We start from the raw sequence: 18,818 nt of genomic DNA, 5'->3' as shown, positions 1-18,818 counted from the left end.
TGAGGGTGTGTTTTCTATCCTGTGTCTATTGCTGAGGGCGTGGTTTCTATCCTTTCTGTCTATTGCTGAGGGCGTGGTTTCTATCCTTTGTGTGTATTGCTGAGGGCGTGGTTTCTATCCTGTGCGTGTATTGCTGAAGGCGTGGTTTCTATCCCGTGTGTGTGTATTGATGAGGGTGTGGTTTCTATCCCGTGTGTGTATTGTTGAGCGTGTGGTTTCTATCCCGTGTGTGTATTGATGAGGGTGTGGTTTCTATCCTGTGTGTGTTTGTTGGTGAGGGTGTGGTTTCTATCCTGTGTGTGTGTGTTGCTGAGGGTGTGGTTTCTATCCCGTGTGTGTGTATTGATGAGGGTGTGGTTTCTATCCCGGTTGTGTATTGCTGAGGGTGTGGTTTCTATCCCGTGTGTGTGTATTGCTGAGGGTGTGGTTTCTATCCCTTGTGTGTGTATTGCTGAGGGTGTGGTTTCTATCCCATGTGTGTGTATTGCTGAGGGTGTGGTTTCTATCCCGTGTGTGTGTATCGCTGAGGGCGTGGTTTCTCTCCCATGTGTGTGTATCGCTGAGGGTGTGTTTTCTATCCCGTGTGTGTGTATTGCTGAGGGTGTGGTTTCTATCCCGTGTGTGTGTATTGCTGAGGGTGTGGTTTCTATCCCGTGTGTGTGTATTGCTGAGGGTGTGGTTTCTATCCCGTGTGTGTGTATTGGTGAGGGTGTGGTTTCTATCCGTGTGAGAGTTTTTCTAAGGGTGTGGTTTCTATCCTGTGTATTGGTGAGGTTGTGGTTTATATCCTGTGTGTGTATTGGTCACGTGTGGTTTATACTGTGTGTGTGTGTATTGACAGGTTTGTGGTTTATGTCCTGTGTGTGCATTGTTGAGGGTGTTGTTTATACCCTGTGTGCTTTTATTGAGGAGGGTGTGGTTTATATCCTGTGTGTTTTATTGATAAGTGTGTGGTTTATATCCTGTCTGTGTATTGATGAGGGTGTGGTTTTTTACTGTATGTGTGTATTGATGGGGATGTTCTTTGTATCCTGTGTGTACATTGATGGGGGTGTGGTATGTATCAAGTCTGTGTGTGTATTCCTGGTGTGGTTTATATACTGTGCACATGTGTTGATTATGGGTGTGGTTTATATTCTGTGTGTGTATTAATGGGGATGGTATTTATATCCTGTGTGTGTATTGATGAGGGTGTGGCTTATATCCTGTGTGTGTATTGATGGGGATGTGGTTTATACCATGTGTATTGATGGGGATCATGTGGTTTATATCCAGTCTGTGTGTGTATTGATGGGGATGGGGTTTATATCCAGTCTGTGTGTGTGTATTAAGGTGGGGTGTGGTTTATATCCTGTGTGTGTATTGAGGGGGTGGTGTGGTTTATAACCCGTCTGTGTATTGATGAGGGTGCGGTTTATATCCCGTCTGTGTATTCATGAGGGTGTGGTTTATATCCGTGTATATATTGATGTGGATGTGGTTTATATCGTGTATATGTATTGATGTGGATGTGGTTTATATCCTCTGTGTGTATTGATGAGGGAGTGGTTTATGTCCTGTATGTGTAATGATGGAGGTTATAATTATACCCTGTGTGTGTATTGGTGAGGGTGTGGTTTCTATCCCGTGTGTGTATGTGTTGGTGAGGGTGTGGTTTCTATCCCGTGTGTGTGTTGGTGAGGGTGTGGTTTCTATCCTGTGTGTGTATTGTTGAGGGAGTGGTTTCTATCCTGTGTGTGTATTGGTGAGAGTGTGTTTTATATCCTGTGTGTGTATTGGTGAGGGTGTGTTTTATATCCTGTGTGTTTATTGGTGTGGGTGTGGTTTATATCCTGTGTGTGTATTGCTGAGGGTGTGGTTTCTAACCTGTGTGCGTGTTGCTGAGGGCGTGGTTTCTATCCTGTGTGTCTATTGCTGAGGGCGTGGTTTCTATCCTTTCTGTCATTGCTGAGGGCGTGGTTTCTATCCTTTGTGTGTATTGCTGAGGGCGTGGTTTCTATCCTGTGTGTGTATTGCTGACGGCGTGGTTTCTATCCTGTGTGTGTATTGCTGAGAGTGTGGTTTCTGTCCTGTGTGTGTATTGCTGAGGGTGTGGTTTCTATCCAGTGTGTGTGTATTGATGAGGGTGTGGTTTCTATCCCGTATGTGTATTGGTGAGGGTGTGGTTTCTATCCCGTGTGTGTGTATTGGTGAGGGTGTGGTTTCTATCCCGTGTGTGTGTATTGCTGAGGGTGTGTTTTCTATCCTGTGTCTATTGCTGAGGGCGTGGTTTCTATCCTTTCTGTCTATTGCTGAGGGCGTGGTTTCTATCCTTTGTGTGTATTGCTGAGGGCGTGGTTTCTATCCTGTGCGTGTATTGCTGAAGGCGTGGTTTCTATCCCGTGTGTGTGTATTGATGAGGGTGTGGTTTCTATCCTGTGTGTGTTTGTTGGTGAGGGTGTGGTTTCTATCCTGTGTGTGTGTGTTGCTGAGGGTGTGGTTTCTATCCCGTGTGTGTGTATTGATGAGGGTGTGGTTTCTATCCCGGTTGTGTATTGCTGAGGGTGTGGTTTCTATCCCGTGTGTGTGTATTGCTGAGGGTGTGGTTTCTATCCCTTGTGTGTGTATTGCTGAGGGTGTGGTTTCTATCCCATGTGTGTGTATTGCTGAGGGTGTGGTTTCTATCCCGTGTGTGTGTATCGCTGAGGGCGTGGTTTCTCTCCCATGTGTGTGTATCGCTGAGGGTGTGTTTTCTATCCCGTGTGTGTGTATTGCTGAGGGTGTGGTTTCTATCCCGTGTGTGTATATTGCTGAGGGTGTGGTTTCTATCCCGTGTGTGTGTATTGCTGAGGGTGTGGTTTCTATCCCATGTGTGTGTATTGCTGAGGGTGTGGTTTCTATCCCGTGTGTGTGTATTGGTGAGGGTGTGGTTTCTATCCGTGTGAGAGTTTTTCTAAGGGTGTGGTTTCTATCCTGTGTATTGGTGAGGTTGTGGTTTATATCCTGTGTGTGTATTGGTCACGTGTGGTTTATACTGTGTGTGTGTGTATTGACAGGTTTGTGGTTTATGTCCTGTGTGTGCATTGTTGAGGGTGTTGTTTATACCCTGTGTGCTTTTATTGAGGAGGGTGTGGTTTATATCCTGTGTGTTTTATTGATAAGTGTGTGGTTTATATCCTGTCTGTGTATTGATGAGGGTGTGGTTTTTTACTGTATGTGTGTATTGATGGGGATGTTCTTTGTATCCTGTGTGTACATTGATGGGGGTGTGGTATGTATCAAGTCTGTGTGTGTATTCCTGGTGTGGTTTATATACTGTGCACATGTGTTGATTATGGGTGTGGTTTATATTCTGTGTGTGTATTAATGGGGATGGTATTTATATCCTGTGTGTGTATTGATGAGGGTGTGGCTTATATCCTGTGTGTGTATTGATGGGGATGTGGTTTATACCATGTGTATTGATGGGGATCATGTGGTTTATATCCAGTCTGTGTGTGTATTGATGGGGATGGGGTTTATATCCAGTCTGTGTGTGTGTATTAAGGTGGGGTGTGGTTTATATCCTGTGTGTGTATTGAGGGGGTGGTGTGGTTTATAACCCGTCTGTGTATTGATGAGGGTGCGGTTTATATCCCGTCTGTGTATTCATGAGGGTGTGGTTTATATCCGTGTATATATTGATGTGGATGTGGTTTATATCGTGTATATGTATTGATGTGGATGTGGTTTATATCCTCTGTGTGTATTGATGAGGGAGTGGTTTATGTCCTGTATGTGTAATGATGGAGGTTATAATTATACCCTGTGTGTGTATTGGTGAGGGTGTGGTTTCTATCCCGTGTGTGTATGTGTTGGTGAGGGTGTGGTTTCTATCCCGTGTGTGTGTTGGTGAGGGTGTGGTTTCTATCCTGTGTGTGTATTGTTGAGGGAGTGGTTTCTATCCTGTGTGTGTATTGGTGAGAGTGTGTTTTATATCCTGTGTGTGTATTGGTGAGGGTGTGTTTTATATCCTGTGTGTTTATTGGTGTGGGTGTGGTTTATATCCTGTGTGTGTATTGCTGAGGGTGTGGTTTCTAACCTGTGTGCGTGTTGCTGAGGGCGTGGTTTCTATCCTGTGTGTCTATTGCTGAGGGCGTGGTTTCTATCCTTTCTGTCATTGCTGAGGGCGTGGTTTCTATCCTTTGTGTGTATTGCTGAGGGCGTGGTTTCTATCCTGTGTGTGTATTGCTGACGGCGTGGTTTCTATCCTGTGTGTGTATTGCTGAGAGTGTGGTTTCTGTCCTGTGTGTGTATTGCTGAGGGTGTGGTTTCTATCCAGTGTGTGTGTATTGATGAGGGTGTGGTTTCTATCCCGTATGTGTATTGGTGAGGGTGTGGTTTCTATCCCGTGTGTGTGTATTGGTGAGGGTGTGGTTTCTATCCCGTGTGTGTGTATTGCTGAGGGTGTGTTTTCTATCCTGTGTCTATTGCTGAGGGCGTGGTTTCTATCCTTTCTGTCTATTGCTGAGGGCGTGGTTTCTATCCTTTGTGTGTATTGCTGAGGGCGTGGTTTCTATCCTGTGCGTGTATTGCTGAAGGCGTGGTTTCTATCCCGTGTGTGTGTATTGATGAGGGTGTGGTTTCTATCCTGTGTGTGTTTGTTGGTGAGGGTGTGGTTTCTATCCTGTGTGTGTGTGTTGCTGAGGGTGTGGTTTCTATCCTGTGTGTGTGTTGGTGAGGGTGTGGTTTCTATCCCGTGTGTGTGTGTTGGTGAGGGTGTGGTTCCTATCCCGTGTGTGTGTGTTGGTGAGGGTGTGGTTTCTATCCCGTGTGTGTGTGTTGGTGAGGGTGTGGTTTCTATCCCGTGTGTGTGTATTGCTGACGGTGTGGTTTCTCTCCCGTGTGTGTGTATTGCTGAGGGTGTGGTTTCTATCCCGTGTGTGTGTATTGCTGAGGGTGTGGTTTCTATCCCGTGTGTGTGTATTGGTGAGGGTGTGGTTTGTATCCCGTGTGAGAGTTTTTGTGAGGGTGTGGTTTCTATCCTGTGTGTATTGGTGAGGTTGTGGTTTATATCCTGTGTGTGTATTGGTGACGTGTGGTTTATACCGTGTGTGTGTATTGACAGGTTTGTGGTTTATGTCCTGCGTGTGTATTGGTGAGGGTGTGTTTTATATCCTGTGTGTGTGTTGGTGACGGTGTGGTTTCTATCTTGTGTGTGTGTTGGTGAGGGTGTGGTTTCTATCCTGTGTGTGTGTGTTGCTGAGGGTGTGGTTTCTATCCTGTGTGTGTGTTGATGAGGGTGTGGTTTATATCCTGTGTGCGTGTTGATGAGGGTGTGGTTTATATCCTGTGTGTGTGTTGATGAGGGTGTGGTTTATCTCCTGTGTAATTTATGCCTCATTAGGTGTAACTGACAATTGCCGTTTCTTGTTTTTCAGTTGCTGCTCGCTCCAACCCCCTACATCATCGGGGTTCCTGCCAGTTTCCTTCTATATAAGTCTGATTTTAAGATGCCAGATGATGTCTGGCTCGTTGACTTAGATGCCAACAAGGTAAGAGTTCGCAAGATAAGTACTGTTCTAAGAGCTTCTACAGAGTATTCGTGCACTTCAGCTGGTACCGATACTGTTTGTGTGGACGACTTTCCACATTCTGCTGTTATCTTTTCAGAGAACCATTTTGGTTCTGACAGGTCCTCTCGAAAGTCTCAGAGAACTATGTGTGCCTGAACTGGTGGAAATTCTCCTTTATCTAACTCAGCAGCTCATGTGTTCCAGTGCATTGCATGGACATCACAGAATCTAGTCACTGCACCACTGAGGGATTGCTGCTGTTTCAAGGATGGTTTACTGTAGGTGTGCAGCTCTGTTTGAGAGTCTTTGTGAGTACGTTTCGTCTAAGTCAGTACAGAGGGAGTGCTGCACTGTCGGGGGCAGTGCAGGAGGAGCATTGCACTGTTGGGGCAAGGCAGAGGGAGCATTTGGATCTTGGAGGAGCAGCAGTGTAGAGGGAGTGTTGCACTGTTAGTGGGTCAGCGCAGGGGGAGTGTTGCACTGTTGGCGGGTCAGCGCAGGGGGAGCGCTGTGCAGTTTGAGGGTCAGCGCAGAGGGAGCGCTGTGCAGTTTGAGGGTCAGCGCAGGGGGAGTGCTGTGCATTTTGAGGGTCAGCGCAGGGGGAGCGCTGTGCAGTTTGAGGGTCAGCGCCAAGGGAGCGCCGCGCCGTGGGAGGGTCAGCGCCGCACTGTGGGAGGGTCAACGCATGTAATGATGGGGGTGTGGTCTATATGCTGTGTTTGTGTGTATCGATGGAGGTGTTTCTTATATCCTTTGTGTGCAGAGGTGCCTTGTGCTGTTCGACGGTCAGTACAGAGGGAGCATTGCGTTGTCGGAGGGTCACCGCAGTGGGGATGATACGGACTGGTCCATACATTCACGAGCTGCAGGATTTGGAGCTTTAACAGCAGCTGGTGTTACTGCTTTGCAGCCACGAGGCTGAGAGCTACATGGACAGTACTTTTCTGAATGTAGTCATTCTGCAGCTCAAGAGTGTGCAGACTGAAAGGGAGTCGGTGAGTGCCAGACAGTTGAGTAGAACTAGATAGGTAATGCAGAGGACCCCCAAGTGCATCTCACACTCTGACTGGTATCCCGTTCTGAACATGGGCAAAGATGATTGTTCTTCTAGGTTACAGCCAGAGTCAAGGCCTTTAATGACTCAGCTGTACAGGGCAGAAAGGAAGAGGATTTGGTATGGAATAATGGTTCGGCATTCTTTAGTCAGAGCAGCAGACATGGATTTTTATAGCTGCAGCTGTGACTCCAGAATGGCATATTGCTTCCATGATGTCGGGGTCGAGGGTGTGGCTGAGTGGTTGCAGGATTCTCTTCTTATATTTCTTTTTGGTTTAATGTTATAATTTATCCCACTTGGTTATTTTTATTGTCTAGAACTAACATTGCAGCAAGGATGTGATCTCACAGGAAAGGCTCCAGAAGATATTTCCGAGCATATTGACTGGAATGGAGAATGTTAGCTCTTGGGAAAGGCTGGATAGGCTGGGGCTGTTTTCTTTGGAACATTGGAGACATGGGGAGATTTAACTGAGGTTTGTCAACTTATGATGGCTCTAAATAAGGTGCATAAGAAGGACACATTTCCCTTAGCAGAGAGGTACATAACCAAAGAGAAGTACAATAAAAATATTTGGGGGTGTGCAATTGAGCCTCGTGGAGGTCTGCAACTCACTGCCTGAAGGATGGTAGAAACTCTGCTTCTAAAAAGTACTTGGATATGCACTTGAGATGCCCTAACTTCTTGAGCTAAGGACCAAGAGCTACAAAGTGGGATTAGACTAGATAGCTCTTTTTTTTTGGCCAGCAGAGATATGATGGGCCAAATAGTCATCTCCTGTGCAGTAAATCTTCCTATGTTCCTATTACTGCCTGCTGTTGTTGCTGCCTTGAGAAGAATCACAACGCCTATCAAACTCTGACCAGTTCTCACCCAAGTGACATGCTTTACTCTGTGACTTGTAGCCTCTGACCTGTTGTCTGTGTGTCATTGACAGGTGATTGCACCCACTAATGCAGAGCTCTTACCCGTCATGCCTGAACCAGAAGCCACCGAGCTGAAAAAACACTTGAAGCAGGTAGGAAGCCGGAACTGCTGCCTGGGAGCTTCCACGGGCCACTTATCCCAGCCTGGCTGGGATTTAAAGTCAACCGAGAACAAAACTCAAATCCCACCCCTTGTCCATCTCCTCACCCACAGCCCCTTGTGGCTGTGCTCTCCCTGGTTGATTGATTGCCCAGCCCCATATTCTAACTCAGACATTCATAGTACTGGTGTCCATAGACCTCTTCCTTGGATACTGCACCTGAGACAGGATTTGTAGAGAGGTGGGGTGGGGGAATGGTGGGGGGGCGGGCACATGCCTCCTAGGTCGGGGATGGGGATGTTAGGGGCAGGAGGAGTTTCTGTACTCCTGGGTCATTTGTGGGAGGAGGGGGAGGGGTGGAGGGGTGTTTCTGTTCTTCTGGGTCATCGGGGGTCGGGGATGGTGGGGTGGGGGGAGGGTTTGTTTTCTCCTGGGTTAGGGGCTGGGGTGGGCAATAGGCGGGGGGGGGTTGTTCTCCTGGGTTGCGGGGTGGGGGGAAGGTTTGTGTTCTCCTGGGTTAAGGGGTGGGGTGGGTGGGGGGTGTGTTCTCCTGGGTTGGGATTGGGGGGGTGGGGGGTCGGTTTGTGTTCTCCTGGGGGGGGTGGGGGGTGGGTTTGTGTTATCCTGGGTTGGGGTCTTGTGCTGGAGGGTCGGTTGGTGGGGTGTATTTTCTTTGGTTGGAGGGGAGGTTAGCTTCCTGGTTTGGGGATGGAAAGAAGGGTTGGCTTCCTTGGCTGAGGGGCTCTGTTTCTTGTTTGGAGCGGGTGGGGTTTGAGGTGTTGCCCAGTTTCTTGGGCCTACTGAGAGGGCTGGTGCCTGATGTCTTTTGAGGTAAGGTGGGGTGACAGCCTTTGGAGTAGGGGATCAGAGTCTGGGGCAGGGCGGGGTGGGCCACATTCTCAGGGTTAGAGAATAGCTGTGAGAGTCAGTCTCAGGTGGCCGCCTGGGGGATTGCCTGTCTGAGGCTGTTGCTGCCCAGCGATGGGAGTAGTTTGCAGTGGGCGTGAGCTCCATCTCACACTCTGACCTCAGAACTGAAACACAAGCCACAAGGACAGCAGATAGTCCTTGGCCAGAATTGAAATATGTCCTGGTGTTAATACTGGTAAATGAGGTAGTGTTGCCTCAAGACTTTTAACTTCTTGGGTGGAGCTGTGATAAAATGTGTACGTCTATCTCCTCCTAGTAGTTCCCGCACACTCGCTGTTACTTAGCAGGCGGTGGGGAGGGGGGGGTGGTTTTACAATCGATCCCTGAACCCTCCTGCTCCTGTGTTATAAACAGGCAGCTCCCTGAGTTCTGCAGTGATGAACTGTGCCTATGGTGCACTGATGTACAGCCCATGCTTTTGGGGGTTGTGCTGGGGAGGGGTTGGGGAATCTGTGGTGGGTGACCTGGAAATAGTGTTGTTTGCTGATGTACATTGTGGGGCTGCACTTGGAATAGTGGGCCTTGCAGTCTGAGCTGACTGCTAACTGCTGCCATGGTGACACTTTTCCGTACTCCCCTTCTCTGTAATCCTGCTGGGCGATATCAGAGTTGTTTACTGAAGTTTCCATGGTAGGATGTATCATGGTAATTAACATTAAAGCTTTTGGATCATTGAATTAATAAACCAGAGAAATCAATCAGGTTATCTTGCTGCCTACATTGTGTAAGGGGCGGGGGTGATAGGGCAACTTCCACCCTAGCTGCCCCTGAACAACAGGCTGTGTTACATCTCCAATCACCTACTGCCACCCTATCCCCCCATCGTGTCTTTTGAACTGCCCAGCAGCTACTGTGAAGCCCTGGGCCCTGCAGCCTGTCAGGGGCTGGTGGCTGGGTTAATCCATGGCAAAAGACAGTGTCATCGCCACTTGCGTATCTTTCTTTTCTCTTCCTTTTTCCTTTTTATTTCCCTCTGCACTATGCCATCTGCAGTATATCAAGGTAAACTAGTTACTGACACAGGCAGAGCATGAAGTAAGTACAGCCTGTCAGTGTCAACTGCTGGGCTGATTGGGGGAGATTTAAAACACTCACATGCAGCATTAAAAGGAAATTCTTTGTGTACGTGTTCATTGAATACATCGAATGTTATTGGGAGCTAGTTCTTAAAAAGCTGCACCATTGCTCTGATCTAGCTGTCCCCATTACTCTGTGTGCTTTACATAAAGGGGTGTGACCCACGCCATTCGCAGTCTGGTGAATGTGGGTGAGAAAAAAAGGCTTGGCTGTTGTGCTAGAAAGCAGGGGCACCAAGCTGGGCACTATTCGTTGTTCCATTAAAGTGACTACACGTCCCCCTGCTATCTTTCGCACCCCCGCCGCCCCCCCCCCCCCCCCCCATCACCTGACTTCTTTCATGCTCTGCCCCAAGGTTAGACCCTCACACTGTGACAGTAACTCTGCCCCACACTCAGTTGCTGGTTTCTCAACATGACTGTTCCAGTAATAGATTTTCCTTTCGTCTGTGTCTCCACTCTTTGTTCCTCCTGTTGGGGCCTCATCCTCATGGCTGGTTGGCTGCTGTTATTGATGTTGTCATGGTGTCTTCCATCTTGTCCTTTGCCGTCCAGTGTTTGGTTAGCTTAAGTGTGATCATACAGCAGGAGCTCGCCACAACGGAGAAGAAGGTCCATTTTTAAATCTCTCTTTATTGCTTTCATGCTGCTGTGCTTTGTTTCGGCGTCTGCCCCTGGCTGTTGGCTGAATTGGGTGGGGCTAATGGATTCCCTTCTATAAATCTCTCTCGTTTCAATTCCATCCTGTCCCTCTCGGAGACCATTCTCCAACAGCCAGGTGCAGTCTGCAGCTTCTGCCACTTTAACTAACTTGGATTTTGGTGGGCTCCCATCAGTCCCCCTCCTTCTCACCCCCAGTCCACGCGCGCGAGCACACACACACACACACACGCACATCCATACCATTTTCCCTCATCATCTTCCTCCTCATCCCTACCCCAGTCCACTCCTCCATTAACACTCTCCACCAGTGTCCCTGTCACACCACATATTCCTCCCGCACCTCCCTCACAACCCCACTTCCTGCCTCTCCTCCATTTCCTGTCATCCCTCCCCCTCCCCTCCACTGGCCGGAGACATCAATCAATTCTTTAAATTTGAAAACAGATTTTAAATGGACCCACTGCCCCTGAGGACCACCAAATTCAACTTAGTTCAAATAAAGTTTATATTTTGGCTAACTTCTGTTTTTATTTTAATATAATTAATTTAGTGCATGCTTTTAATCCGGGTTTTGACCTCACATGCTTCTGCCAAGTGATTTGAAATGATCATGGTAAGTGTAAACAGCCCCTATGGAGTATCCAGGGAGCCTGGCCCATTGCAAACCAACTCCTGAAATTCATTCCAACTGATTAAGGGTTTTGCACCGTGAAGGCTTTTTATCAATCGTTGCAAGTCCCAGTGAATGCACTTTGTCCAGAGTGCACACAGGCCTTTCCAATATTGTCTCACTTCCCCTGCTTCCTTTCGCTACCAATAAACTATTGGCTGTACTTGAACACTCAGTGCCTCATATCCTGACTCAATGACAGTGTCTGGATTTTGGTGCTAGAATCTGCCTGCTGTTCCCTATACTCCCATCTCAGATGCTTCCTTCACCTGCACATAGACTTCAAAAGATACTGATGGAACTGGCTTCCTCCATGTCAAGCATGTTTCAATTTCAAATGGTCTATACTGTAGCCATCAAACACTCCCAGGGTAGATACAGCATAGGGTTAGATACAGAGTAAAGCTCCCTCCTATGCTGTCCCCTTCAAACACTCCCAGGACAGGTACAGCATGGGGTTAGATAGAGTAAATCTCCCTCTACACTGTCCCCGTCAAATACTCCCAGGACAGGTACAGCACGGGGTTAGATACAGAGTAAAGGTCCCTCTACACTGTCCCCATCAAACACTCCCAGGATAGCTACAGCATGGGGTTGCACCATTCCAGATGACCCTGAGCAGCATTCCCATTGAAGCTGCCATGCCTGATAAGTCTGGTTTCTCAGACAGAGCTCAATGCTGAGTTGAGTAGTGGCATTGGCTTCTCTCTGAAAACCTACGCAGAATACTCAAACCTTTCTTGTTGCAAGAAGCTTTCTTGAACACCATTGTCCATCGGTTTGGCCACAGTGAGAGCTGAGTATTGTATTTAAGTACACAGCCCAGTGACAGGGGGTCCACTCTGCCAAAGTGTTCAGTATTCCATTCCATTCTCCCTTTTGATTTCAGTTACACTGCTGTTTGCACGATGTTTTGGTGGGGGTTGGGCGGGAAAGACAGATGGACTGTTTGGTCTGTGGGATGGGTTTTGGGGAGATGGGGGGCTGTGTGTTTAGTCAGTTGGGGGGGATGTTGGGGAGATGGGGGGGCTGTGTGTTTAGTCAGTTGGGGGGGTGTTGGGGAGATGGGGGGGCTGTGTGTTTAGTCAGTTGGGGGGGATGTTGGGGAGATGTGGGTGCTGTGTGTTTAGCCAGTTGGGGGGGGTCGGGGAGATGGGGGGGCTGTGTGTTTAGTCAGTTGGGGGGGTGTTAGGGAGATGGGGGGGCTGTGTGTTTAGTCAGTTGGGGGGTGTTGGGAGATGGGGGGGCTGTCTGTTTAGTCAGTTGGGGGGGTGTTAGGGAGATGGGGGTCTGTGTGTTAGTCAGTTGAGGGAGTGTTGTGGAGATGGGGGGGTGCTGTGTGTTTTTGTCAGTTGGGGTTGGGGAAATGGGGGTGTGTGTTTTTATTCAGTTGGGTGGGGGTCAGGCAGTTGGGGCTGTCTGTTTATTCAATGGGGGTGTTGGGGAGATGGGGGGGTGCTGTGTTTTGTCAGTTTGGGGGGTTTTGGGGAAATGGAGGGTCTGTGTGTTTAGTCAGTTTGGGGGGTCGGGGAGATGGGGGGGTCTATGTGTTTAGTCAGTTGGGGGAGTGTTGGGGAGATGGGGGGCTGTGTGTTTAGCCAGTTGGGGGGTTTGGGGGAGATGGGGATGGCTGTGTGTTTAGTCAGTTGGGGGCGTGTTAGTGAGATGTGGGGGCTGTGTGTTTAATCAGTTGGGGGGTGTTGGTTAGATGGGTGATCTGTGTGTTTATTCAGTTGAGGGGGGGGTTGGGGAGATGGGGGGGCTGTGTGTTTAGCCAGTTGGGGGGGTCGGGGAGATGGGGGGCTGTGTGTTTAGTCAGTTGGGGGGGTGTTGGGGAGATGGGGGGGCTGTGTGTTTAGTCAGTTGGGGGCGTGTTGGGGAGATGGGGGTGGCTGTGTGTTTAGTCAGTTGGGGGTTTTGGGGGAGATGGGGGGGTCTCTGTGTTTAGTCAGTCGGGGAGATGGGGGGCTGTGTGTTTAGTCAGTTGGGGGGGATGTTGGGGAGATGGGGGGGCTGTGTGTTTAGTCAGTTGGGGGGGTGTTGGGGAGATGGGGGGCTGTGTGTTTAGTCAGTTGGGGGGGATGTTGGGGAGATGGGTGGGCTTTGCCTTTAGTCAATGAGGTGGGGTTGGGGAGATGGGGGTCTGTGTGTTTAGTCATTTGGGAGAGGGTCAGGGTGATGGGGGTGCTGTGTGTTTCGTCATTCGGGGGGTCGGGAAGATGGGGGCGCTGTCTGTTTAGTCAGTTTGGGGCTATGTTGGGGAGATGTTGGGGCTGTGTGTTTTGTCAGTTGAGGGGGTGTTGGGGACATGGGGGGGCTGTGTGTTTAGTCAGTTGGGGGGGGTGTTGGGGAGATGGGGGGGTCTGTGTGTTTAGTCAGTTGGGGGGGTATTGGGGAGATTTGCGGGCTGTGTGTTTGTTCAGTTGGGTGGGGGTCAGGGATTGGGGCTGTCTGTTTATTCAGTGGGAGTGTTGGGGAGATGGGGGGGCTGTGTTTTGTCAGTTGGGACAGTGTTGGGGAAGTGGTGGGTCTGTGTGTTTAGTCAGTTTGAGGGGTCGGGGCGATGGAGGTTCTGTGTTTATTCGGTTGGCGAGATGAGGGGGCTGTGTGTTTAGTCGTTTGGGGGGGTGTCGGAGATGGGGGGCTGTGTTTAGTCAGTTGGGGGGGTGTTGGGGAGATGGAGGTGCCGTGTGTTTAGTCAGTTGGGGGGGTGTTGGGGAGATGGGGGTGCCGTGTGTTTAGTCAGTTGGGGGGGTGTTGGGGAGATGGGGGGGCTGTGTGTTTAGTCAGTTGGGTGGGTGTTGGCGAGATGCGGGTCTGTGTGTTAGTCAGTTGAGGGAGTGTTGTGGAGTTGTGGGGGCTGTGTGTTTTTGTCAGTTGGTGGGGTCGGAGAGATGGGGGGGATGTGTTTATTCAGTTGTGGGGGCTTGGGGAGATGGGGGGGGCTCTGTGTGTTAGTCAGTTGAGGGAGTGTTGTGGAGTTGTGGGGTCTGTGTGTTTTGTCAGTTGGGGGGGTGTTGGGGAGATGGGGGGTGCTGTCTGTTTAGTCAGTGTGGGGTTGTTGGGGGGATGGGGGTGTCTGTGTGTTTAGTCATTTGGTGCAGGGTCGGGGAGATGGGGGGGCTGTGTGTTCAGTCAGTTGGGGGGTTGTTGGGGAGATAGGGGGGCTGTGTGTTTAGTCAGTTGGGGGGGCTATTGGGGAGATAGGGGGGCTGTGTGTTTAGTCAGTTGGGGGTGGGGTCGGGGAGATGGGGCTGTGTGTTTAGTCAGTTGGGGGGGGTGTTGGGGAGATAGGGGGGCTGTGTGTTTAGTCAGTTGGGGGTTGTTGGGGAGATAGGGGGGGCTGTGTGTTTAGTCAGTTGGGGGCGGGGTTGGGGAGATGGGGGGGCTGTGTGTTTAGTTAGTTGGGGGGTTGTTGGGGAGATAGGGGGGCTGTGTGTTTAGTCAGTTAGGGGGGTGGGTGTTGGGGAGATGGGGGTGCTGCGTGTTTAGTCAGTTTGGGCGGGGTCGGGGAAATGGGGGGGCTGTGTGTGTAATCAGTTGGGGGTGTTGGGGACATAGGGGGGCTGTGTGTTTAGTCAGTTAGCGGGATGTTGGGGAAATGGGGGGGCTGTGTGTTTAGTCAGTTGGGGGGGTGTTGGAGAGCTGGGGGGTCTGTGTATTTAGTCTGTTAGGGGGGTGTTGGGGGGTCTGTGTTTAGTCAGTGTGCGAGTGTTGGAGGGATGGGGGGCTGTGTGCTTAGTCATTTGGGGCAGGGTCAGGGAGATGGGGGTGCTGTGTGTGTAATCAGTTGGGGGGGCATTGTTGGGGACATAGGAGGGTGTGTGTTTAGTCAGCAGGATGTTGGGGAAATGGGGGGGCTGTGTGTTTAGTCAGTTGGGGGGTGTTGGGGAGCTGGGGGGTGCCTGTGTGTTTAGTCTGTTAGAGGGGTGTTGTGGGGTCTGTGTTTAGTCAGTTGGGGGAATGTTGGAGAGATGGGGGGTCTGTGTTTTTAATCCGTTGGTGGGGAGGTGCTGTGTGTTCAGTTAATGTGGGGGGGTCGGGGAAATGGGGGGGACTCCATGTTTGGTCAGTTGGGGGGTGCTGTTGCGGAGATGGGGGGCTGCGTGTTTCATCAGTTGGGGAGTGTGTTGGGGAGATGAGGGTTGCTGTGTGTTTAGTCAGTGGGGGGGGTGTTGGGGAGCTGGGGGGTGCCTGTGTGTTTAGTCTGTTAGAGGGGTGTTGTGGGGTCTGTGTTTAGTCAGTTGGGGGAATGTTGGGGAGATGGGGGGTCTGTGTTTTTAATCCGTTGGTGGGGAGGTGCTGTGTGTTCAGTTAATGTGGGGGGGTCGGGGAAATGGGGGGGACTCCATGTTTGGTCAGTTGGGGGGTGCTGTTGCGGAGATGGGGGGCTGCGTGTTTCATCAGTTGGGGAGTGTGTTGGGGAGATGAGGGTTGCTGTGTGTTTAGTCAGTGGGGGGGGGGGGGTGTTGCGGAGATGGGTGTCTGTGTGTTTAGTCAGTTGGGGGGGGTGTTGGGGAGATGGGGGGAGGTGTGTGTTTATTCAGTTGTGGGGGGTGTTGGGGAGATGGGGGGGTGTGTGTTTATTCAGTTGGGGGTGGTGTTGGGGAGATGGGGGGGCCTGTGTGTTTATTCAGTTCAGGGGGGGCTGGGGAAATGGGGGCGGTGCTGTGTGTTTATTCAGTTGGGGGGGTGTTGGGGAAATGGGGGGGGCTGTGTGTTTAGTCAGTTAGCGGGATGTTGGGGAAATGGGGGGGCTGTGTGTTTAGTCAGTTGGGGGAGTATTGGGGAGATGGGGGGCTGTGTTTAGTCAGATGTGGGGGGCTGTGTGTTTAGTCAGTTGGGGCGGGGTCAGGGAGATGGGGGGCTGTGTGTTTAGTCTGTTAGGGGGGGTGTTGGGGAGCTGGGGGGTCTGTGTGTTTAGTCAATTGGCGGGATGTTGGGGAGATGGGGGGGCTCTGTGTTTAGTCAGTTGGGGGGAGTGTTGGCCAGATTGGGGGGGGGGGGGGGCAGCATGTTTAGTCACTTGGGGGGGGTTGGGGAGATGGGGGGCTGCGTGTTTCGTCAGTTGGGTGGTGTGTTGGGGAGATGAGGGGTGCTGTGTTTAGTCAGTTGTGGGGGGTGTTGCGGAGACGGGGAGGGCCTGTGTGTTTAGTCAGTTGGGGGGGTTTTGGGAAGATGGGGTGTCAATGTGTTTAGTCAGTTGGGGGCGTGTTGGCGAGATATGGGGGGGGTGTGTTTAGTCAGTTGGGGGGGTGTGTTTAGTCAGTTGGGGGGGTGTTGGCGAAATATGGGGGGCTGTGTGTTTAGTCAATATGGGGGTGTTGGGGAGATGGGGGCGGTCTGTGTGTTTAGTCATTTGGCGGGGTATTTGGGAGATGGGGAGGGCTGTGTGTTTATTCAGTTGGGGGGTCGGGGAGATGGGGGGGTTTGTGTGTTTCGTCAATGGGGGATGTTGGGGAGATGGTGGGGCTGTTTTTACTCAAAGTGGGGGGGGTCGTAGAGTTGGGTGGGGCTGTGAGTTTAGTTAGTTGCGAGGGGGCTATAGGGGAGGTGGGGGTACTCTGTGGAACCGGGGGTTGCCTCTGACTCTCAGCTGACCCTTATGTTGTAGCTTTTCCTCTGACAGGCACTGGCGAGCATGAGCTTGAACACTCAACCCATCCTCAATCTGGAGAAGTTCAACGAAGCACAGGAACTGCCCCTGGGCGGGAGGCCACGGGATGAACAAACCTCTACCCCATCCACAGAGTTCAACCCTCTCATCTATGGCAATGACGTTGATTCTGTGGACATTGCCACCCGGTGAGTGCAAACGTGGGCTGAGGTGTCATTGTGTTCCCAATCTCTGCCACTTCTCCTCTGACTGAGTGACTGCCCATAACACATTGCTCACCCTTCTGCTGACACCTTGTCCCACTCAGGACTCAGCTTCATGTTGGCAGGCTCTGCAACCATGGGGTGCACCAATGCCACCTTCAATCTCCCAACAAGTCCTGATGGATTATCAGTACTTTACTCTCTCTCAAGCAATGACCCCAGGGCCACCTGCTGAAATTACTGGGACTTGGCCTGCAACCACACTGGCTCAACACCTATTGAGTATGAACCACTGTTAGACTGCGGTCTTGTACTCTATAATCTAAAGTGTGGAATAAGTGGGAGATACCTTGTGCCCAGGTTACACTGAATCTTCTACCGTCTGCCTGTGTGCGCCGCCTGCGCGCACGTCTGCCTGTTTGCCTGCATACTGTGCCCATGCCTGCGCGCACCACCCTGCTGCATTCACAGTATCACAGTGGACTGTTGTTCTTTATTTCTCAGGGTTGCTATGGTGCGGTTTTTCAATTCCCCCAATGTGCTGCAGGGTTTTCTGGCTCACACCCGCACTCTCAGACTTTTCCCTCGGCCCGTCGTCGCTTTCCAAGTTAATTCCTTCCTGGCATCAAGACCCAAGCACTCGTTGTTCACAGAGAAGCTGGCTCGGACTCAGGCTGTCGAGTATTCTGGGGAATGGTCTCTGAATCCCACCAATTACACCTTCCAAAGAATCCATAACAGTAAGTTGGGTGAAGGGTGGCTCTGCTGAATGATGGTGAGTAAGTGCTAGTGTGGTCCAGCTATCTTGAGGGGGTGGAACATGGGACTGAATTTGCTGGTGTATCTGACCCATTAGAGAGACTCAGGGTGAGACACAGAGGGTAAAAGTTCTTTGTTCTATATCATCTTGCAGTGTCCTCAGCCCTTGTCTTTGACTGGGACTCATAGAATGGCCATTCAGCCCCTCAGCTATTCTGCTATTCATCCCCTCGGTTGTTCCACAGTTACAGAGTTATAGCATGGCTGACCTGTCCCTCAACTCCACTTCCTGTCTTTTCTCTGTATCACTAGATATTTGACATATCAATCTCAGTCCTGAAGTTCCAACCCTGAGCCTTTTGGAAGAAAAGGTTTCAAATTTCCACAACCGTTTGTTTGGGAAAATTGCTTTCTGATTTCCCATCTGAACAACCTAGCTCTAATTTTCAAATTATGCCCCCTCATCCTCACTGAGAAAATATTCTATCTACCCGATTAAATTCTTTTGTCATTTTCAAGATCTCCATCAGATCACCCCTCAATGCTCTATCCTCAAAGGAGGATTGGCGTGCTTCTTCAAAACCCAGAACCAAATTCTCATTTGATTTGTCTTGTTTTCCTTAGATTTTTAAGTTAGTTTCTTCATTGTTCCTCTTTTTATTCCTTTCCTGTTAATAGGCAATATCACCAAAGTTATTAGTGTAAGGCATGGACGAGTTGGGCCAAATGGGCCCATAAAACACAATGATGAATAATTCTCCTTTAAAAATCTAACATGACCTCAAAAAATTACATTCTTTCCCTAAGCTCTGCATCTTTCATAAAATGATGCTGCACAGAAGGAGGCCATTCAGCCCATTGTGCCTGTGCCAGCTCTAATTACTCTTTCCCCATAGCTCTGCAGTTTGTTTCTTTCCAAGTATTTTTCTGATTCTCTTTTGAAAGCCACTTTTAAATCTGCTTTCACCATCCTTTCAGGCACTACAATTCACATTACAACCAATTGAATATTTTTCTTTCTTCATGTTGCTTCTGATTCTTTTGCCACTCGATTTAAATCTGTCTTCTCTTTGTTACATAATTCTGCCAATGGAATTCTCCTTATTGGCTCAACCAAAATCTTTCATCATTTTCAATACCTTTATTAAATGCTCCCTCAGCCTTCTCTGCTCTAAGGAGGGCAATCCCAACTTCTGCAGTCTCTCCACGTTCCTGAACTCTCATAACCCTGGCACCATTCCTGACGATATCTTCACCCTCTCTAAGGCTTTGAAAATCTTTC

General features: G+C 50.0%; 1 protein-coding gene across 4 annotated transcripts in view; it reads left to right on the top strand.

Moving 5' to 3' along the window:
* Positions 1–18,818, top strand: part of madd (MAP-kinase activating death domain) — a 277,971-nt gene that overhangs the window by 149,119 nt on the left and 110,034 nt on the right. For 2 of the 4 annotated variants that reach the window (XM_041197545.1, XM_041197544.1), the window contains exons 6-9: positions 5,400–5,513; positions 7,529–7,609; positions 16,587–16,762; positions 17,282–17,517. In XM_041197545.1, coding sequence (XP_041053479.1) covers positions 5,400–5,513; positions 7,529–7,609; positions 16,587–16,762; positions 17,282–17,517 — 607 coding nt within the window. Of the gene's footprint in view, positions 1–5,399; positions 5,514–7,528; positions 7,610–10,179; positions 10,237–16,586; positions 16,763–17,281; positions 17,518–18,818 lie in introns of all 4 variants that reach the window. The other 2 variants (XM_041197543.1, XM_041197546.1) reach the window with 2 other exon arrangements.

This window comes from Carcharodon carcharias, chromosome 10 (assembly GCF_017639515.1).
Source record: "Carcharodon carcharias isolate sCarCar2 chromosome 10, sCarCar2.pri, whole genome shotgun sequence".
Classification (NCBI taxonomy): domain Eukaryota; kingdom Metazoa; phylum Chordata; class Chondrichthyes; order Lamniformes; family Lamnidae; genus Carcharodon; species Carcharodon carcharias.
This window is presented reverse-complemented; position numbering and strand designations above follow the sequence as displayed.